This window comes from Vombatus ursinus, unplaced genomic scaffold (genome assembly GCF_900497805.2).
Source record: "Vombatus ursinus unplaced genomic scaffold, bare-nosed wombat genome assembly UNPS02014799.1, whole genome shotgun sequence".
Lineage (NCBI taxonomy): Eukaryota > Metazoa > Chordata > Mammalia > Diprotodontia > Vombatidae > Vombatus > Vombatus ursinus.
The window spans coordinates 41,194,964-41,218,052 of NW_020954577.1; the positions used below are offsets into that span (position 1 = coordinate 41,194,964).

The following is a 23,089-nucleotide window of genomic DNA, read 5'->3' on the forward strand; positions in this document are numbered from 1 at the left end:
TCTTTCATTTTCCAAGTAAATGTCAGCTATGATTATTGTGGTTCACTGTATCTCATTGCTGGATTGGGTGGTTTTTTGTACATACCTAAAAGGATCGTTCTGAAGCTCAAATAAAGTAGTGAAAATAGAACACTTAAATCTATGAGCGCTATATGTACTAGTTGTTAAAATTATTGATTAAACCATGCCCAAGAGCTCAGAGCAAACAAAAGCTTGGCTAATCCTTTCTGGCTCCTCAACTGCTATCAGTTGGTTTTTGACCCCCACCAGTGCTTGGAATTTCTTCTTTTATGACCTCAGCCTGATACGGATTAGCCTTTTCTATTACACTATTCACACCTTGGTGTCAAGATAGGATTGTGCTGATTATGTTATCATTACTCTGAATAGTGACTGCAGTTTTATATAGACACAGCCCGAATCACAAATTTCTTAAATTAAGTTCATGCATCCTTAACATGTACTACCTAAACCAGAGGGATGGGATTATTTTATCTTACCCAAAGAAGCCCCAGACTGACAAGGATAATACCAACTGTCCTTTATAGATAGTGATTTAAATTCCACAAAAATATATTCTCTCAATGGATCACCATTGTGACTACTGGTCTCATCAATTCCATTTTATAAATGATGAAGCTGAGACCCCGAGGGGTTAACTGACTTGCTCCACAGCAGGGTTCTAAACACAATTATTCATTTACCAGTTCTCTAAAGTAAAAAAAAGGTCATGTCATTGATTAGATTTCTAAAGTCACATGATATTGCTTTTCTTTATATCAGTTTGTCCATATGTAAATTGTTTTACTGGTTCTGCTTACTTTGGTCTGCGTCTGTTCACATGAATCTTAAGTTTCTCTGAACTCTTTATAAGATCAAAGATTTAGAGACGAACTCCATCATATTTCATAATTTCACACTGCATAATACTCCATGATATTCACATAACACTATTTGTTTAGTGGTTTTCCCAGTGAATGAAGAGCTCAGTCAGACAGTATATATTCAGCTATCATTTCTGTGTACTCTGCTCCCAGATTTCTTACCAATTCCAATCATTCCTAAACCCATACCACCACCACCTCCTCAACAACCAGAGCTTCTGAAGACTTAACAGAGAAAGTTCTTTCACTAACGTCCTTGGCACCTTTAAGTGGCTCAATAACAGTAAAGGATATAGATCATTATCAATGGAAATACAGTAAAGAAGATCTGTTATCACCTGCCGCTCCCAGAACTACTGAGCCCTTCCTTCTACTCCACAGCTTCACCCTCTTATATGTCTGACAGCCTCCTTCCATTACACTGTTAGCTCCTTGGGAACAGAGATTGCCTCGATTTTCTATTCCTATTTCCACTGTTTGTACTTGTACAAAGTAAGTGCTTACAAATGTTTTTTTTTATTGCCATACTTTCCATTTCAATTCATTTGAATGCAATTCATTGTTCAATTGAATTGAATTAAATGTATAGATGCTTACTTCCCTTCAGGTTCTTTGTTACTACAAAAACCATCATAACCTCTTTTAAAATTCATCAGATTGTATATAGTGGGTCATGAAAGAAGAAATAGAAAAACTGAGTTAGAGTCACATAGCGCTATATGGGACATCTTAGTATTGAGGCTCTCTGAACTCAGAGGAAAACATGGCCTTGGTGGCCACCCAGAAAACACCACATAGCATAAACAAAACAAAAAAGAGAAAGCCTTCCCAAGGTGACAGGTGATTTTTTCACACCTTTCTTCACATCTGATAAGTGAGAGTTCACAGTGCTAAATTTCCTTTGTTCATTTAAAGAGTGTTTCACATATAGTTCACCCTGATTTAAACATATTACTGCAGGTTGCAGGGTTTATATTTCAGTCCCACAGTTAGAAGCAGCCCTTATGTGCCAGATCAAGAAAATTGGATATGGCTTCATGGCCCAAGAGAATGATGTTGCCTGAATGGGGATGCATACTGTAAAACATAAAAGAAAGCTAAATGTTTTAGCCTGGCAAAAGAAAGATTTCTGAGCATCAAAGATGGCCACCTATCTCACAGGAACATGACAAGGAAAAATTTCTACATTTAATTTAATAAGAAGGTATTGATATTTTCAATTAAATTGACCATTTATCCTCACAGATACAGTCATTCTTCCTATACAAATTATTTAATCAATAGAATACCCAGATACATGTGAATTGTGACAGATCTTCACTCATGTGAAGCTTCTCAAAAAACTCACGTCCATAATACAAATATATATAACACGAAATAAGACGATTTCCAGTCTTATCTCATATTATCCTCCTCTGAAATACTGTAATATAATCAGTCCTAGTCAAACTGGTCTCTTGGCTGTTACTAGTATGCCCTGAGCTGTCTTTGCCCAGCCAGTTCCTCATGTCTGGAACATACTTCCTCATCACTTCTGCCTCTTGAGGATTGCTAGCTTGCTAGAGGGAGAGACAAATATTTATTAAGCCTTTACTATGTGCCTTTTGTGCTAATGCCTTCCCTCTGAGACGATCTCCAATTTACCCTGAATAGATCTTGTTTTGCATAGGTGTTTACATGTTGTTTCCTCAAGTTAGCCAGCTTTTGGAGCCCAAGGAAGCCAGCTCCCCTTCTTTGTGCTCTCAGAGCTAAACAAGGTGCTTACTACATGGTAGGTCCTTCCTAAGTTTGTCGACAACTTGAATAGCAGGAGGTCAGTGTAGTCAGAGCACAGCGTGTTTGAGGGAGTATAATGACAAAGTCTGGAAAAAGGTTGGAAGGAACAAGATAATGAAGGCCTTAAATGCCAGCCTGTCATATTTGTATTTTATTCTACAAGGCAATAGAGATCTCCTGAAGATCTTGAACAGGAAACTGACATGAGCAGCAGACCTGAGCTTTGAGGAAGCTGATTTGGTAGCTGTTTGAAGGGTGAATTGGCAAGAAAGGAGAATCCGACTGCAAAAATGCTCACTAGAAGTCTATTCTAACAGTGCAGGCAAAAAGGGACTCAGGCCTGAGTTAAGGCAGTAGCCATGAGAATGAAGAGGAAGGAATGTGGACAGGGCTCTGTTAGCAGCTGACTGGATGTGGAAACTGAGGTAGGATGAAGAATGCAAAATGCTTATGTCACTGAAAATATGGCAGTGCCCTCAGCAGAACTAGAGAAGGTAGAAGGGTGGATTTGGGGGAAGGGGTAGTTGGTAGTATAATGAATTCTGTGTGTGGGACGTCCACTTGGAGATGTGCAAGAAGCCGTTGGTGTGTTGAAATGGAGCTCAGGAGAAAGAAGAACATCACATAGAAGTTTGAGAGTCATCCGTATAGGGATAACAATTAAACACGGACATGCTAATGAGGTCACAGAGAGAGTATGGGGAGGAAACAGCCCAGCACCAAGCCCTAAGGTATTCTGCCACATAGATGGCAGGATGGAATGAAAGAAGTTTTCAATTCAATTCAATAAACATTTATTACACACCCACTATGTGTCAGGCGCTGCGCTAAGCACTGGGAATACAAAAAGAGGTAAAAGACATTCCCTGACCTAAAGGAGCTTACAATCTAACAGGAGAGACAACATGCAAACAGATATACACAAAGCAAGCTATATATAGGATAAATAGGAAATAATCAAGAGAAGGAAGGCACTATAATGAAGAGGCATTAGGGAAGGCTTCCTGTAGAAGGTGGGATTTTAGCTGGGACTTGAAGGAAGCTGGGGATATTAGTAGTTGGGAGTGGAGAAGGAAGAGCATTCCAGGCTTAGGGGACAGCCACAGAAAATTCCCAGAGTCAAAAGATGGTTTTGTCCATGAAACAGCTAGGAAGCCAGTGTCACTGAATTGAAGAGTACATGTTAGGGAGTAAGGTGTAAAAAGACTGGAAAGGTAGGAGAGGGCTAGGTTATAAAGGGCTTAGAATGCCAAACAGAGCATTTGGTATTTGCTTCTGGAGGCAATAGGAAGCCACTGGAGTTTATTGAGGAGGGGATGACATGATCAGACTTGTGTTTTAGGAGAATCACTTTGATTGCTGAATAGAGGATAGACTGGAGTGGGGAGAGACTTGAGGCAGGCAGACCCATCAGCAAGCTATTGCAACAGCCCAGGCATGAGGTAATGAGGGCTTGAACCAGGGTGGAGGCAGTGTCAGAGGAAAGAAGCGGATGTATTTGAGAGATATTACAAAGGTGAAATCCACAGGTCTTGTATATGGAGGGCAAGAGATAGTAAGGAATACAGGATGACTCCTAGATCATGAGCCTGAGGGTCTGGAAGGATGATTTTGCCCTTTACAGTAACAGGAAAGATAGGAGGTGGGTCTGGGGGGAGAGTTTAGGAGAAAAGGTAATGGGTTCTGTTTTTGACATAGTGAGTTTAAGATGTCTATTAGATATCCAGTTTGAGTTGTCTGAAAGGCAGTTGCAGGTGGGAGACTGGAGGTCAGTAGAGAGGTTGGGGCAGGAAAGGCAGATTTGAGAATCATCAGCATAAAGATGGAGAGCTGATGAGATAAAGTGTTGTATAAAGGGAGAAGAGAAAAGGGCCCAGGACAGAACCCTGAGGGACACCTACAGTTAGGGCGCATGATCTAGAGGAGGATCCAGTAAAGGAGAAAGAGGAAGTACCAAGATAATGAAGGCCTCAAATGCTAGACTGACATATATATACATATATCTGTATATGCATATATATAATATACACACATGATATACATATACATATAATGTGCTCACACATATATATATGAAATCAGTTAATGCTTCTTGTAGAAAGTTGGACTTTAGCTAAGACTTGAGGGAAGCTAGAGAAGCCAGAAGGTGAAGATGGTAAGGGAGAACTCTAGGTGTTGGGGACAGCTCGTAGAAATGCCTGGAATCAGGGGGTGGAGGAAAAGCAAGGAGGCCTATGACCTTGGATCTGAGCATGTGGAGGGGAGCGACATGTAAGAAGACTGGGAAACCAGAAAAAGGCCTGGTTACCAAGTGCTTTAAAAGCCAGAGGATTTTATATTTGATAGTGCAGGTAACAGGGAGCCACTGGAGAACACTGAATGGGGAGGTGACATGGTCAGACCTGTGCATTAGGACCATCAATTTGACAGCCAAGTAGAGGATAGAGGCAGGGAGAATAACCAGAAAGCTATTGTGAGAGCCCAGGCATAAGGTGAGAGTCTAGCCCAGGGTGGTGGCAATGTCAGAGAAGAGAAGGGGACATATATGAGAGATGTTACAGATGTGGTCACAACAGAACTTGGCTACTGATTAGCTATCTGTGAGAGAGAGGAGTTGAGGATAACATCTGGCTTCTGAGGCTAGGTGACTGAAGGGTGGTGATATCCTTCAGAGTAATGGCGTAGTTTGGAAAAGGGGAGCTTTTAGACAAAAGATGAGTCCAATTTTGGACAGGTGACATTAGGATGTCTATAGGACATCCTGTTTAAGATGTCCATGAGTCAGTTGGAGATGTGAGATTAGAGGCAAGGAAAGAGGTTAGGGCTGGCCAAAAAGATCTGAGAATCATCTGAGCTGATGAGACTAAGCAAAATAGTAAGAAAGATAAGAGGGTCCAAGACAGAGCCTTGGGGGGCACCAATGGTTAGTGGATGTGACCTGGTTGAAGTAGCAGCTTCTGTGACGTCACCCGTATGTCCCCTATGCCTGGAATAACTGTCCTTCCTTATCTGTTTCTTTGTAAACGCTGAGCTCAGTTCAAGAGCCCTGTACTCAAAGAGGCTGCTCCCCTCACTTGGTATTGTTCACTGAAGTTACTTTGTATACATTTTGTGTTCATTTACTGGTGTATATCTTGTTTCTTTCCAGTATATTTTTCTTTGTTCAAAGAAGTGCTCGTTTGGTATAGGGGGAGGGAGGGGATAACTTGAAATGATGGGGACGTAAAACCAAAAGGTACTAAAAGTATTTTTAAGCAAATAAGTCAATAAGTAAAACAACAGTGATGCAATGCCAGTCAATGACATAGTACCAATATCCTCTTTGGGCAGTGAGAGGCTGGCAATTCTGCAACCAGTCCCCAGGCTCCCCTGTGCAAACTGGGGAAATCCTGCGTCCTTTCCTCATTGCCTTGATGCGTTTGATGTGTTTGATGCATTGCTCGTAGTTCTTGACCTGAAGCTCTCTATGGACTCTTTGTGCCACAGACATACCTTTGAGGTATCCACGGATCTGCTAACCCAGCCTCTTGACTCAGCTCACCAAATGCTCATATAATCAGTCCTTAGCTCCATTTTTGGTCTGTGACTTGGAACTCTAGTGGTTTCCTATGTCTAAACTTCCCACTTCCCCAACTTTTTCCTTTGACAACATCTTTTGGATCCTAGAATTCAAAATCTTAGTACCCTATCATTAAATTTGTCTCTTGGAAAGCTGAGGTCTCATGGGAAATGTATTGGACCAATTTTTGCTTGCTGCACTGGAAATATACTGGAACACGTATGCTTTCCACAATGGCAATATCCCCTATCTTTTTATGGGAGTGGGTACCTTTCATCCAGTATCAATCATCATTTCAATTCAAGTATTTATTAAGCACTCTTTTCTGTAACACACCATGATCACTGTGATACAAAGAAAAATGGGCTACAGCCCTGCTCTCTAAAATCATACATTCTACTTGGGGGTCGAGGGGATGTGCTGTATATACAGATGTACGTGTTACAAGGTAGACAGGAGGGCTCTGGGCAGATCTGAGAAGGCAAAGAAAGGTCAGCTTGCTGGGGGTGGGGTGGGAGGAAAGAGTGGATTTCGGGAAGACTTCCAAGGGTGACCCTGAGCTGCCTGTTGAAGGGAAAACAGGATTCTGGCAGGTGGAAAGGAGGCAGTGACTTCAGGATGGGGTGGGGAGGTGGGGTACTTCAGTTTGTGGCTGCAGAGGCTGGAGAGGTCCAGCTGGGATGGACAGCACGTGGTGGGTGGTGTGGGGGCCTTCCACACTGGCAGGGGGTGTCATTAGCACTCAAAGTTGAGGCAGCTGTCATCTGGACAAAAAACAACAGAAACTGCAGCAGCTCTGGGCTCACCCGAGCTGCCTGGGAGGTGGATAGGAGAGAGGCCTGCAAGGCCATCTGAGACCAGCGGGGAGGCCCCGGGGGCGGCCCATCCACGGGCCCAACCCCCCTGCCAAGGGGCTTAATCGATTTACGGATCTGAGGTAGGTGGGATCCGGAGGTAACGGTAGTCAAGCTCTGCACCACCAAGCACTTTTTAAGGCACGGGCACAAACACAAAAACCAACCAGTCCCTGCCCTCGAGGAGCTTATATTCTATGGCGGGCACAGTGCTGTTACACAGGTATAGTCCAATTCTCCATCACAGATTAAAAGGCTGGGGGGGTGGGGGAGAGGTAAGTCGTCCTGCTCAAGGCCTAAAGGGTCTCGACCTCACGTCCTTTGCCCGCCAAGGTGAGGGTTCTTCCCCTCAACAGGTGGGCCGCTCCACCGCACGTGAGGCACACCCCATTGCGCATGCGCAGGGCCTTGCTTTCCCGCAGCCTCCTCTTTCCAGTGGCTCTCTGGAAAGCCAGGGCGCGCACGAGGGAAGAGGCAGCAGGAAACCGTCGGCGCACGCGCAAGTCCCAGAAGCCTGCGGAAGTAGGCACCAGGGAAGAGAAGGAAAGGTCAGAAGGGGGCGGAGCTAAGCAAGGACGCTACTGCTCCTATCCCCAGGCTGGGAAAGCCACGGGATCATGGCCTTCGCCCCGCCCCCGCTCCGAGGCCCCGCCCCCTCCTCGCGCTATGGAGACGTCATCGCCGTCGCCGCAGCCGGAGATGGAGCGGAACCAAGCAGGTAGGAGCGGGAATAGAACCGGGCGGCGGGGGCAAAGCTCAGGGCCATCAGCTCAGCGCCCCCGGCCCCCAGTCATCCAGAGCGCCGCCGCCTCCATGCTCCCCGCGGAGTCCCCTGCGAGCTCCGGGCCTGCTCAGTGCCAGGAGTGAAAGGAAGGAGCCGACCTGGGCACGGGGGCTTGGCGCCTCCCGTCACGCATGCGCACGGCCCGACCGGACCCCCCCCCCGTTACTGCGCAGGCTCCTCCTCGCCTCCCTTCCCTTCTGGAGCCCTGGACCTAGAGTCAGCCGAGACTTGGGTTCAAATCCTCCCCCTGACGTTGACGGCCTTTTTGATTCTGGGCAGGTCTTGGCTAGGGGCCTCAGTTTTTCCATCTGTCAACTGGGTACGATAATACCTCTGTTAATGATGAGCAGACACTTGTAGTGTAATAGAGAGCAGCAGTAGGCTTGGAAATCAGGAAGACCTGGATTCAAGTCCTACCGAGCTTTGACTCATACTGGCTGGTGTGGGCACGACACCTTAACCTCTAGGGTGCCTCCTGGCACCTCTGTTTAGACTTTTAGATGCATCTGTGCAGGAAGTTGCCCTCTCCAGGACATACCTAATAATAATAATTGTAACTAATATTTATGTAGTGTTTCAGGTTTTCAGGGTGCTTTGCAAATACCATTTCTTTTAATCTTCAGAGCAACTCTGTAACGTAGGGGGTGTTGTTATCCCCATTTTCCCAGTGAGGAAACTGAGGCTGAGAGGTTACATGACACGTCCTGGGCCAGAGTATTGGTAAATGTTGAAGGCTGACTTTGAACTGGATCTTGCGGACTCCCCAGGGCAGCATGTTACTCATTGCTCTGTTCCATTGTCGTTCTTTCAGGGAGGAAATAATAGATCTGCTCCACCCCCCCACCGTTTTGTAGGTAGAACCTTTTGAGGTTCAAGTGAAATGATCAACAGGCCTTTATTCAAAGCCTGCTCTAGCTAAGCATGGAAGGATACCATGCTGAGGATAGAACCTCGCAAAAGAAAATGCTCCGTTGGTCCCTGCCCTCAAGCAGCTTACATTCTGTGGGGCAAACAGCATGTACATGTATAAGGGATAGGGAAAAGACCTATGATTTCACCAATGCAAGGACCTCCCTGGTGAGGAAAAGTCCTTGTACCAGTGCCGGGCAGCACCTTCTCTGTAATTTATCATCTCAGAATGGCCTGGAGCCTGGAGAGGACAAGTGACTTGCCCAGGGGGGCCGTCAGTGGTGTGGGAGGTAGAACTTGAACCCAGGTCTTTCTGTGTTCAGAGGCTGGCTCTTGATCCACAGCTGCCCGTCTGTACAGAAGTAGTGTCTATACAGCATATCTAGTTTGGAGTAAATATGCATGACTAAGGAGGAGGAGGGATGAGTGGGATGAGGAGGGCTGTTCTCCATAAATGTCAGTTGTTGTCACACCCCCTTCCCATCATCTGCCACACAGGTACAGGCTTGAACTCACAGAGACCGCTGGTGTGTGGGCCCTTGCGTGGGTGGGGTGGTCACTGGAAGGAAAAGGCCAGACCTGGATTATGTGGTGGTGGTTCAGTTTTTTTTTTCCTTTTGCTTTTTGATGAGGTGATTAGGGTTAAGTGACTTGCCTAGGGTCACACGGCCAGTAGGTATCATGTGTCTGAGGCCGGATTTGAACTCAGGTCCTCCTGACTCCAGGACTGGTTCTCTAGCCACTGCACCCCCTAGCTGCCCCTGGTTGTTCAGTTCTATAGTTCTGTCTTTTCTTTCACTGTGTCCTTTGGCAAGCCTTTTAAACTCTCCAATCCAATCTTCATCTGCAGGATGAGAGAACTGGTGAGCTTGCTCCTTGACAAAGATTTATTAAGCACTTACTGTGTACAAGGCACCATCCTAAGCTCTGAGATCTGAAGACCGAATCCCCAAACAGTTTCTGCATGGATTCGAGAAGCATACATGCATGGGCTGGAGAACAGCATGTACAGAGATAACACAACATATATAAGGAAAGGAATTTCCATGGGGGTGAAAGTGCTAACAAGTGGGATCAGGAAAGGCCTGTTTGTCTGAGTGCTGGAGTGGAGCATTGGATAGAGAAAGGGATTCCAAGAGGCAGAGGTAAAGAGGGGGTGCGTTCCACACAGGTAGTGGGGCAGGGGCATTAAGGATCCCAAGTGTCCTTTATTTGGAGCTCCTATATTTGCTGAATGGTGACTCCCTTGCTAAGAAAGGTCATTAATCTAACTCAGAGGTGATGGGTACCATCGGAGGCCTTACGGGTGTTCTCAAGCCACAAGGAGAGCCCCCAGGGGGATTTGTAGCATTAGCTTCTCCTCCTGCCTTTAATGTCAGAAACACAACTTACCTAGTGAGCCAGGAGTGACCTGCAAAGGCAGGCAGCATATGCAAACTGCTCGATGGTGCCTTGCTTTTGTTTACCAGGGATTTAGATCTGTGTGTTGGAGTCCACAAGGGCCCTTCTAGATGGCTGACCGTTGCTCAGTGTCCTCAGTTGTGACTAGCCCAGGTCCCAGAGCTGTGTGATGGTAGACCTGGGGCTGCGCTGGATCCCCATCTTTCAGTAACTTTGCTCTTTTTGTGACTTAGCTGTGGTCTCTGGGCATATTTAAGTGCAAGGGTAGACATTTAGAAAACTGGCTCATCTGAAGGTTTCATTTTAAAACTTGGTCTCATTGGATGACATTTCATTAATATTAATAAGAACTTGAGAGGCAGTGTTGGACAGTGGACAGAGAGCTGGCCATGGAGTCGTGAAAACCTGTGTTCAAGTCTTGCTTCTGACCTATATTGTCCATGTGACCTAGGTGATGTCATTTAACCTTTTAATGCCCCGGGCGGGTCTCTAAGAGTAATAGGTCAAATCCGTATATGTATATATGAGTGTGCATTCAAATATGTATATATACATATGTAAGCTAAGTTCTTGATGAATATGTATACATACATATATAATACGTAGTATTTATATTGTATGTATATGTATGTAAGTTAAGTGCCAAATGTAGCTGAAATCATGTATATCTGCAATGTGAATAACCAAGGACGTTTGTGCTGCAACATTAGTCAGTGGATAAAACAGAATTGTGGCAGTGAAAACAATGATGCCCCATAGGAGGATGGTAGAGAGGGAGATGGAAACTGAAGGGAGACTCCGTGAGGGAGAGCTTCAGAGTGCTTTTATAAGCTTTCATCAGGGGTTGTTGACCTGGGTTTGGTTTTGTTTTTTAAGTTTTGGTAACTGTTTCAGTAAATACAGTAAATAGTAGGCAGGCAGGTAGTGCCGTGTGCAGAATGCTGATCCTGGAGGCAGGAAGGCTTGGGTTCCAGTGAAGTCTTGGACACTTCCCAGCTGTGTGACTGGGCAGTCAGCCTCCCTCTGCCTTAGTTTCTTCATTTGTAAAATGAGGATGATAATATCACCTACCTCTCACGGCTGTTTCGAGAATCAAACAGAACTGAAAGAGCTCTGTAAATGCTTTGAACAAGAGTTGTTAATCTAAAGTCTGCGAAATTAATTTTTTGTTTTTATTTTTTTAGTTTTGAAACTGTATTTCAGTATAATTATTATTTTTTGTTGTAATTCTATGTATTTTATTTTTAAGCATTTAGAAACATTCTGAGAAGGGGCTTTATAAATGCTTCACCAGACTTCCAGAGGGGTCAGGACACACACACACACACACACACACACACCACACACACACACACACACAGTTAAGAAATTTTGCTTAGAAATTGATGGCACTAATCCTTTGTGTTGTCTGATTTCCCCTCAGAATTTACAATTTTATTTTCTTACATTTGCTGTATGTTTTACCAAATATTTTACCATCACTGTTTTATAACCTATGAGCCGTGATCATTAGCATCTTAGTTCACAAGTGGAATGAAAAGGGAAAGGAGAGAGATTTCCTGAGATGATGGACAAGAAAAGAGAGTGGATGGGGAAATGTTCTAAAAGAGAAGGGAATTAGTAGAATTACAAGCTAAGAGCCGTGGAACACTGAGTAAGAAACGTTGTGGTCTGGGTACAGGAATGAAATATCACTGGGCCTGGTTCCCTACCTTGCGTAGGTAGCCACGTGGCTTAGTTAGCTCAGGACAGTTGGATAGCTGTCATCTGGGTGAAGAGAAGTTGCATGTACAGAGGACTTTTCCCAGTCTGGTGTTCAAGTGTCAGTGCCTGTATGGTGAGCTGAGACTCTGGAGGACAGGGCCATCTACTGTATTGGCACCAGGTGTCTGGGCCGAGTGTGGCACTCAGTGCTTCTCGGCTGGTCTGACACTGTACGTCCATCCTATTGTCTCCTTGTGCCCTGTTGGTTTATCTTGCCCCATGGGCATTTTCCCCCTTTGCTTGACACCATGTCCCACCCCCTATAAAGTTATAGGGACCCACATTTAAAATGTTCTCAATGCTTGATTAATACGCTGTGTGTTAGACTCGTTTTTTTAAGATGGTTAACTCTGTGATCTCGTTGGTATGGATGTTTTCTTTACCTGTGTAGCTTGTAACCCTTCCATGCCTTCCCACTCTCTGTAGTCTTATTTATGCCTATCTGAAATTTACTATGTGTGTGTGAGTGAGAGAGAGAGAGAGAGAGAGAGACAGACAGACAGACAGACAGAACAGACAGACAGACAGACAGACATGGTCTCTTTGCCTCCTTTCCAACCACGCACGTCCTCCATAAATGCCATTGTTGGTGACATGTTACAACTTGCTAACACCCTCTGTGAATTAATTGCTTTTTGGGCCACTGACAGTTTGGCTTCTTCTGAGATGGTGGTGGTCTGTGTTTTGTGGCCATGTAACTTTACTGGGCAAAGACTGTTGCTGAAGAGATTGTCCATGTGTATGTGCGTTTGATGGGCATGCTAGATTGTAAGGCCAGGAGGTGAGTAATTATGAGTAATCAAAATGTTCTGTCTGTCAGTATTTAGTGCAATGCATCCACCCAGGTCTGTTTGTTTTGTTTTGAATTTTAGGGACTTAACTACTGTACTAAGTTTTTTGTTTTCCCCTGAGCAGTCCTAGAATGGAAATGACTTGAAAATAAGGGAGATGTAAAAACGAATCTCTAAAATCAGCTCAATAATAATGCATTATATTTTTATTCATTGCCACTAAATGGCCACAATATTTTGTATGAAGTTATGATGGTAATTTGGAGGCAAGAAAACTGTTCAACCTTTGTTTTGCGTGTTTTAAGCAGTTATCATAGGAAATACATTATTTTGGCTAAAGCATTTTATTATGCAAAGTGTGATTAGCTAATAAGGAAAGCAGTGAATCCATGTATATAAAAATTCACATTTTTTTTCCGAAGCCATTTTTATCTCTCCTTTTTATATGACATTTACACCACTCACTTTTGTTGTTGATCATTGGCAAGTACCACCAGCATAAGAGGAGCAGAAGGAAAACAAAGATGCCAAGCAGGTGTATCCTTCAAAAATACCACCACCTAGAGCCATAGAAGATCCTTCAGCTTAACATCTGGTCCTTATTTTAAACGAGCATTGTTGAATTTTAGCACCCACTGTTTGGAGCTAAATTGATGAAGGCTTGCTGAGCCAGTAATAGAAAACATTATAGTGCTGGCTATATCCAGACATTATCTAATTCTACATTTAAGTGGTTTCCTGTTTTATCTTTGATATGTTATAAAAGGATATTGAAATCATACTTAAAATGTTTTCATGTGATTCTATCTTGTGTTTCCAAAGCAAATAATTTTTGTTTTGTTGATCCTCAATCATCTTTTATTAGCTTATATATTTTCTCAAACCAATAATAGCTTGGATAATACAATTTTGCTTAAGTGTAATTAATTTGAGTTATGATAACCCTCTTCCATTTTTATATCAGTTCTTTATTCCTCGATGGTGGACTTATTCATTTGGCTATGTTTATCTCCCTCTTCCTATTCAGTTGAGATCTCTAAACATTACCATAGTGCCCCCTTATGATGAGATATGACTGAAAAGTTAATCCTGAACTTTTATTCTCCTGTCTAACCCTTGATGGAAATGTTAAAGTTGACAATCCAGATCTCCTTTATGCTTATTAATAGTACACACATGAACATTTAATAATTCAGTTACACAATTCAAGAAATAATCATCAATGTCAACTGCATGCAAGATTCCGTGGTGGGTTCTTTGGAGGATTTAAAAAAGCATGCTTTACAGTGAATCTCCATTCATTGGGATGTAACAGTGATTCAGTGGATTGCTGACCTTTAGGCATCTATTCTAGTTACATCTTGTTTCTGGAATTCAGCAGGACTTACTGCCTTAAAGATTACGGGAAACCTTTGTTTTCAAGAAAACAAACTGCTCTTGCTGCTTTAGCAAATGTGCAGTGAAAACAAAGTAGTAGGTCTCTTTTAAAATAAAAACAAAGCAAAATATGGAAGATGCTGTTTAGTGGGGCAGTTCTCACTTCTCATTAGAATCTAAGTTCACATTAGTGAAGTAGTTATTAAAATGACTGTTAAGTGCTAATTGACCCTGTAGGAGGTCTCTGCTTTATTTGACTTCTGTAGCTTGTTTGAGGTTGTGTTATAGTCCTGGCAAAGTGTAGTTATAGAAGGTATCTAGAAATTGATCTAATTACTTAAAACTGTTAAAGTAATCCAGTTGTAAAGATTGGCTCGCAGTTGACTTTCTGACCAGAACACATGGGTGTGCTATACTGGGTGAGCTCCCAAGTACTCGTGTTCATCAGGGGAATGTTGAGCTGCCTGTGGCCAGGTCTCTGTGGCTGTTATCTGTGCCCTTCCACTGTTAGCCTTCTTTCATCTAGTCAGAGAGTTGGCATTTCATGTTCTGTCAAGGTGCTTTGTAAGGTAACTATCTATAGTGGCCTTCCTCTTGGGAATGAAACTAAGACTGACTAGCTCCTGGAACTTCCTTTCGATGTGCACTGAAACGGTCGCTCATTCAACACATACTTATATGTGGGATATAGTAACAGGTAAGACGGGGCCACTACTCTAGAGTTACTCAGTCTAGTAGAGCCACGGATTTGTTTCCAGGCTAATTAATCTATTGAGCTTTCACCAGTGTGTATATTTTTCCTTAATAGTGGGGCTTTTTTTCTCTTTAGACTGACATAACAATTTGTTCTCAAAGTCACTTTTGGTATAAACAGAAAGACTCATTAGAAACAGAAATGAAAGGTCAAAGTGCTTAATTATCTGATAAGGGGAAAAAATACATCAGTGAAAGCCAGCAGAATCCTATAAGCAATTAGTGTCTGGGGATGAATCAGGTAGATAAGGTGATACACACTTGATTTGGTGGGAGATTACTGATGTAAGGGAGCACAGAGGTCCTTTTTGTGTCCTTTCAAATACCTACTCTTGATTTCACCTGATTAGTAAGGTGAGGACCACAGAATTTTGAGCTAGAGAGGACTCAGAAGTCCTCTGGCCCAACTCACTTTACAGAGGAAGAAACAGGCTTAAAGGAGGTGAAGTGAATCATTGTGAAGGAATTGGAGATCTTTGGGCAAGTATACAGAAAATGTAGTGGGTTGTGATCTCTGTCTTTCAGCATTTGAAGGACTGCCAAGTGTAAGAGGTGCTAGAGTTGTTCTGCCCTTCTCCTGCAGACAGAAACAGGAGCCTTTGGAAATTCTGGAGAGGCAGATTTCAGTTGAACATAAGGAAAACCGTTGTTGAAGGTGTCTCAAAACAGAATAATGGCCAACTGGAGAAAGTAAGCTCCCATTTATCTTAAGTCTTCAAATGGACATGGGACGACCACTTTGGGGGAATGTTGTGCCTGGGGAATTCCTGTTCTTGCACGAACTAGGCTAGATGACAAAGAATGTCCCCTCGAGTACTGAGATATTTGGGGATTCTGGGAGTAAGTGGCCTCTAAGGTCCCGTCCTTTCTTATTCTATCACCACATCATTGGGAAAACGACTACAAGTACAGGTCCTATTAACTGGGTCAGTGGCTTATTTTTATACAGGTTTATGTTTCTAACCCATTTGCTTTTGATTGACCTTGTACAAATTAAGAGAATGATTTAGGTTCATTCTAAACTATGATACTGTTTTGGGATAAGCAGATTGGAGGAGCCTCTGCCACATTAGGAGGAGAAATATTGATTATTGAGTTAAATTAATACCTCCCTTTTCTGGCAGGCCTGAGATATTTCCATTTTTAAATAGAGGGAATGAGGGTAGAATCATAGGGTTATTGGAGAGCTACAGCGAACTGAGAGAGAATCTAGTTCATTTTTTGTTTTATAGATGAGTAAACTGGGGTCCAGACAAGTTGAGTCAATTTGCCCCTTGAACACCTTCCTTGTCTTTGAAATTTTCATCACCATTAGCTAAAGAACAGTGACAAAAAGTTACACAGGTCAGGTCATAATGCATTGACTTAGTGAAATGACATGGAATTTAGGGCTCTTGACATAATATAGGATGAGACTCATTTTTAAAAATCACTGTATTTGTTCAATAGACGTTTGTTAAATGCCTGCCATATGCAAATGTGGAGGAGATAAGGGAGATGAGTTAGTGACTCAACTTTCAAGGTGTGATAAAAGCCATATAAATCATGTTCATACCATGTTTTCATGATACATTGCAGGTATGAAGTATTTTACAGACAACATTTCATTTGATGTTCACAATGACCTTGTGAGGTTGGCGTTATCAATGTTACTGTCCACATTTGACAGATGAGGAAGGAGAGGCTCAGAGGAGTTGGTTTTTTAATGGAGCTACCCTAAAGTGGGAGGCACCCCTTCATTGAAGGTCTTCTGATGGAGAGTGGATGACCTCTTTGAAGAGTGTTGGAGAAGTAAGCCTATGAGGCCATCCTAACGTTGACTGGCACACAGGTCACGTAGCTAGTAAGTAATGGACTCATACTTGAGCCAAAGTCTTCTAACTCCATGCATTTCCAATATCTCTCCATTTTACCATGCTGACTCATTGCAGATAAAGCACCTTTGGAATGAAAAGCGGGAAATATCTCTTCTGACTGAAGTGATCAGAACTCTTAAATGGGTATGGCCTAGTCAATCCATAAACATTTGCTAAGCACTGGATCAACTCCAGTTCTGGGCCAGGCCTACCTCTGGCCTGTCCAGAATCAGTTAAGCCTCAAGATTAGAATTGAGACCCTAACAGATCATGAAATACAATAAAAATAACTTTGCTCATAATGGCAAAAAAGGATACAGTTCTTAGTTAAATGCAAATAAATGCTTCTTCCTTCCTTTTCCACTCACTGCCTACAAAACACCTCACCAATCAGATGCCAGTTGGCAGGGTTTGGTCAGAAAGGTGTTAGGGCTGGGCATTAGGAATTCATATCAAACTTCCAGAGCTCCAACTCTCCCGTAGGCTGGGATTTTTCTGCTTCAGTTCCAAAGAAGACAAATTAATCAGCTAAGCCCTGGCCTCCAAGTCAACTATATCCCAAGGACTGGCCTTCCTCCCTCCATAAAGGAAAACTAGCTCAGCCTCCATAAGACAGGTGCCCCTCCTGCCACAACTCAAAATGCTTTCCTCTCTGGCACCGTGAACCAGAAAAAAATTTCTCTTTCCTCAAATTTCTCAGTAAACCGTGTTTAGACTTCTTTGCATCTATTATATTCTGCTGTGTATTATCTTTGTTACTATATATGCCTTAACCCCCTATTAAATGGTAAACTCCTAGAGATCTTTCTCTGTGTTTTTTTTTTTTTTTTTTATTGTATCCTCAATGCCTAATGAAGGGTCTTGTCTAGAGTGGACATTTAATAAGCATTAGTTGAACTGAGCTGAAAATTTAGTTGAGGCCAAAGTTTAGAATGCTGCTCTGAAGAATGGGGTCCTCACTCCTTAGAGAGTGGGGAACAGACAGAATGTTTGAATGAAAAAGTGATGGAATCCTGCCTGGGCTTCGGGATCCTTTTATTCATAAGCGTTCATGGACATACTTACCTGGTTACTTTATTCACCATGCTTTTAAAATAAATATCTTTATATTTGTAATGACCTCTGGCTGTGAGGTGAAAGCAAATGTTTTGATAGGCACTTATGAGTAAGGTTCTGAGTGGGTGCTGGCCCACAGGGAGCCTCAGACCTGAGACAGTTTTTTCTAGGGGCCTCCATGTGAAGGGGGGTTGCCTCAGGTAATATGTGTTACAGAATTCAAGATGTTTTGAACATAATGGTTAAGAAGTATCCATTGTTAGTGAGAACACTAAATGGGTCTTCATTTTTTGGAGTTAGTGATGAGAAGTAATGTGGACAGTAATAACTTCATAGATAATCTCCAAGCCAAGAGAGATTATTTATAATCTATTCCATAGAAATTTTTAATTATGTGTTATAAGGTATGGATAGATGTTCCCTTTGGACAATTACAGCTATTTATTTAACAAATATTTATTGGAACACTTACTATGCATATGAGTATTTTGCTAACCCTTCTGAGTCATTCAAAGAACATGGATATAGACCCTATCCTTAAGGAGTTTATCTAGTTGCTTGGAAACATCATTATATTATTTCAGAAAATTAGACTTTTTTATACTTTATACTTTTATATCTTTTTATATTTTATTTTATATATTTATTTATTTTATATTTTTATTTATTTATACTTTGACGAGTATAAACTTGGCAAATACAAGGACTATACCTTTAAATTCTCTGTTATTCATTTGTAGGACTTTATGGTGCTATGAACATAGTAGTCTCTTAGTGAGTAGGCATTGAGTCAGACTGATAAAATCTGAAGTAATCTCATTTCTTCTCTGTCTTTTTAGTGTGGTGAACGAATGATCTGTGTTATAGTGATTTAAACTGTAGTTTCTCTGTAGCCCTTGTGAGTGCTTTAATAATAATTTTTTTTTTGTGAGGCAGTTGGGGTTAAGTGATTTGCCCATAGTCACACAGCTAGTGAGTGTTATGTGTCTGAGGCTGTATTTGAACTCAGGTCCTCCTGACTCCAGGGCTGGTGCTCTGTCCACTGTGCCACCTAGCTGTACCTGCTTCAATAATTCTTTAAAATGCCTTATGACATCCAAGAAAATTCCAGCTTGTATATCTAAGTGGGGCCTGCTGTCAAAGTAGAAAATTGCTTTCTAGCTCTAGTAGTCAAGATGAGTAAATACCCCTAAAGGTTCTTGAATGTTAAAAGTAAAATGCATTTTAAATTCATCAAATAAGCACCCTATAGAAACTATATCATATATAGAGCATTCATTTTCAGTGAGTTGTCCTTTCATATATGTATCTGGTAAATAGACTATTGAACCTACCTAGTTGAGAAAGTAAGGACTAATTAATGAATTTTCAGGAGAGAGAATGTAAGGTATGACTATAATGTAATGAAATAATTTCTCTTTCTTGAACAAAGGTATTAAAACTTATACATGCAAATGTGAAATATCCTTCAAAGCACTCATTTTAGGAAGCTATACATTTATTCTAACATTTCTGTTCTTCAGAATATTTTTCAGCCCTTTTGGAGCTTTTGGAGAAGAACGTAATTTTTTTTTAGGCAGTTGGGGTTAAGTGACTTGCCCAGGGTCACACCGCTAGTAAGTGTCACATGTTTGGTCTGAGACCAGATTTGAACTCAGGTCCCCCTGACTTCAGGGCTGCTGCTCTATCCACTGTACCACCTAGCTGCCTCCAGGGAAGAACATTATTGTTAAACCTTTAGAATGAGGTGTCTATCTCTCTTGTTGTCAGAAGCAGCTAGGTGAGGCATGGATAGAAAACTGGGCCTGGAGTCAGGAAGACCAGAGTTCAAATGTGGCCACAGACACTTACTAGCTGTGTGACCTTGAGCAAGTCACTTAACCTTCTGTTTGCCTCAGTTTCTTCAGCCACAGAATGGGGAAAATAAAAGCACCTACCTCCCAGGATTGTTGAGAGGATCAAATGAGATAATATTGGTGAGGTACTTAGCACACTGCCTAGTACATAGTAGGTGCTATATAAATGCTTATTGCCTCCCCATCCCCTTCCCTTCTCTTCTCTGTGATGCTTGGTATCTTTGAATCCTCAGAAGAAACTAAACCTAAAATTCCAAAACCACTAGTAATTCAGAGGACAGTAGATAGACAAATAGTTAAGCTGTAAGCAAGCTGAAGCTTTCCATCAATATGTATGCTAAAAGTGGCATTACTGAGGGTAGGTGTGATTGGAAAAGAGGTGGGCTGGTCACACTGTGAGCTGAGAAAGGCTGAGTGGTTGATCAGTACCTCTCAGGTACAAAAGGAAGGTTCCCAATGTGTTCAGTGGGTCCTCAAAGGATTTGTTGAGTGAAGGAGGCTGAGAGGCCCTCATAATCTAAGCATTAGGTTGTTCAGGTTCTTTAATTGCTAATGCATTGCTGACCACCATACTCTGTTCCTCAAATGTATTGTCTGTGGAGTCCCTCAACGGTGAAGGGGACATGGGCTGGTCTGGGAGGGGAGGATGGGTGGCTAGAGGTCAAGTGGGCACGATTCAGCGTTGGGAATGTTCTGTTAATACTAGATGGTACGGCAAAAATAAATCCTTAGATAGAACTCATAATTTCCTAGGTCACGCGTCATTTTCATTTCTTCTTCAGCAAAAGTTTTCAACTCTTCAGTGAATTCTTCCCACATGTCCTCCCATTAGACCCCATTTGTACTTTTCTTATTGGAAGTTAATGGGAAAATATACATACAGGTATAAAGGATAGCCTCTTCAGATCTTACCTGATGAAGTAATTACTTAAGTGATGCTTCCAGACATTAAATTCTAGGTGGAAAGCAAACAAACTCTTCATTCATTTAAATTATGGCCGTAATGGAAACTGGAAGACATTTCTGAAATTGACGCTGTGTGTATTGCGTAAGTTGGTTTCCTGCTTCAGTAGACTCTTAGATTTGTTGTCTCTTGTTGGCTTATCTTGGTTAATAAAGCAATGTGGGTAGAAGAGGAAGTTTTCAACACCTTTGCAATCTGCAAAATCTGTGGGCCAGGAAGAAGGTGTTATTAGGAAATGGGCAATGTCATTATTGTATCTAATTGTGTGAACTATGTGGTTAATATAAGAGCTGATATGACTAGATAGATGGAGCACAATATTTGGAGACATATGATATAGCGATTTGACCCTGAAACTTTGCATGAATAAGGGCATATAAGCCACATTGACATGCTTTCCATTGTTTTCTTAGAGGAAGACCATGCTGTAAAAGTAGGGTTTGTAGGGAGTCTGCAGCTGCCTTTTATTTGTTCTAATAACTTTTTTAAAAATGGATTTACAAAGCTCATCATTTATCTTTATGTACAATAAGATTTAGGGAATTATAATTCTATTTGACTTGAGCATATGTGGCATAAAACAGAAGATGCTACAGCTTTGGATTTTGTTTTTCACTCACTCAGAAGAATTGGTTCAATAAATGAGTCAAATCTGTATTTCTTCCTACTCTTCTACGTAGACTTCAGTTTCCACTTCTGTAAAATGAAGAGGTTAGATTAGATGGCCTCTGAGATCAGATCTGTGCTCCTGTAACTGTCGTACATTTCCATCCTAGTTTAATTTTAGCATCTCTATGCTATTTCCTCTGTGCCTTTTCATCTGTTGCTATCGGAGACAGAGTGTAGTGCTGGATCATAGGAGAAGCACCCTTCCATTCCTGCTGCAAATACCATTGGAGGGAGAGAAATATGGGGGTGTTGATCCCTATATTCTATTCTGGATTTCCTTCTTCCCCTTGTTCTTTGATTCCCTCCTCTCCTCAACAAAGATCAAAAGTAGAAAGAGAAATCAGAAATACGGATATGCAACTGTATACATCATTGTCGTTGTTCTCCTTGTAAAGTTCTTTGATCTGTCTGGCTACTTTGGTTTTGGCAAGCAGCTGGATTTCAGCTCTTCAAATCCATCTCTTGTTGCATCTGCTACAGTAAATCTCCCTGAAACTATTGCTGCTGAGGCTCTGGCCACTGAAAAGGAGGGGAGAAGTAGGGAGTGAGACAAGGATACCTACGGGTCCAAGTGGTTGCTGTGAAGAGTGCTCCTGCAGAATTTCTAGAACAAGATTGATGATGTTTTTCTAGTCATTCTACTGAAGGGAACTAGAAAATATCAACACTATATAAATTCTGGTTTTCAGTGGCAACATTACAGACATACCTTGGAAGTAAAACAAGATTCTGTCTAAGAAAAGGGATGTGAATTCTGAAATACAGTAGCTGTATTAAGTAGTATCTGGTTAACTTAAAAAAAGAGTTAATATTAAAATGTCATTTGGAATCTGCATTTTCTTTCATGTCTCACCTCTATACTATTCCTGAATTTGATTCACTCTACCATAACCATTGTGGATTTTTAGCAAGTGTTATCATCGGTAGCCTTATAATCCAGTACTGCCATATTGCAAGAACACATGAGCCCCAAAGCAAAATGTGAGCTAACAAATTCAGCCAGTGAAAAAGGTGAAAATTGACTTTCAGGTGATGATAGAATGGTGAGAAGTTAGAGCTTTGGAAATTTTCCCTTGTGTTGTCATCCTTGTTCTCTGTCTCAATTTGAACTCGTATGAGTGAGTGTACAGTAGAGAAACCTCAACAATGGGAACTTTTTAATAGACTTACACATGCCTGTCACATACATACACCATTGACATTAAGCGAATTTGCAACATACAGTTTTGTTCAGGAAAAGAACTTATTATTTAAGGAAAAGAAAACCACCATTTAAAAAACTTTTAAGGTTAATGTTGAAATTTTTTTCAGTAACTTATGTAATTTTGAATATTGTATTTTATCTTATGTTCCAAATCAAGTCTATGTTTTATTGGGAGGGGGGAACAGACCTTTGATCACCCTATATCTGCTAGGTATCTTCATCTAGATGTCCAAAAGGCACATAAAACTCAACATGACCAAAATAGAATTTACTGTGTTTTAGCCTAAACATGTCTTTTCTCCTAAATATCTCATTTCTGATGAGGATATCACCATCTTCCATTCATCAGAGTTCTTTACTCTCTGTCTCTTAACTTCTCTGCCTCTCCCCCTTAGCTAATCCGTTGGCAGGTTTTGTGGATTATTATGTCTATTATACTCTCCTCCTTCCCACACCCTTCTTACCCATCCCAGCATCCTTTCAGGGCAGCATCCCTCCTCACTTTTCTTACTCTGATAGAAAGTGAGCTCCTTGAGGGCAGGTGTTCTCTCTCTCTCTCTCTTCTCTCTGGCTCTCTCTCTGTTTACACACACACACACACACACACACACACACACACACACACACACACA

At 41.9% G+C, this 23,089-nt stretch overlaps 1 protein-coding gene across 1 annotated transcript in view; it reads left to right on the forward strand.

Annotated features, from left to right (window-relative positions):
- Nucleotides 1–7,672: 7,672 nt before the first annotated feature.
- Nucleotides 7,673–23,089, forward strand: part of CMC1 (C-X9-C motif containing 1) — a 78,866-nt gene continuing 63,449 nt past the window's right edge. Inside the window, exon 1 of the mRNA XM_027871978.1 lies at nt 7,673–7,791. Within this exon, the coding sequence (XP_027727779.1) occupies nt 7,740–7,791 (52 nt within the window). The 5' untranslated portion in view covers nt 7,673–7,739. The remainder of the gene's footprint in view (nt 7,792–23,089) is intronic.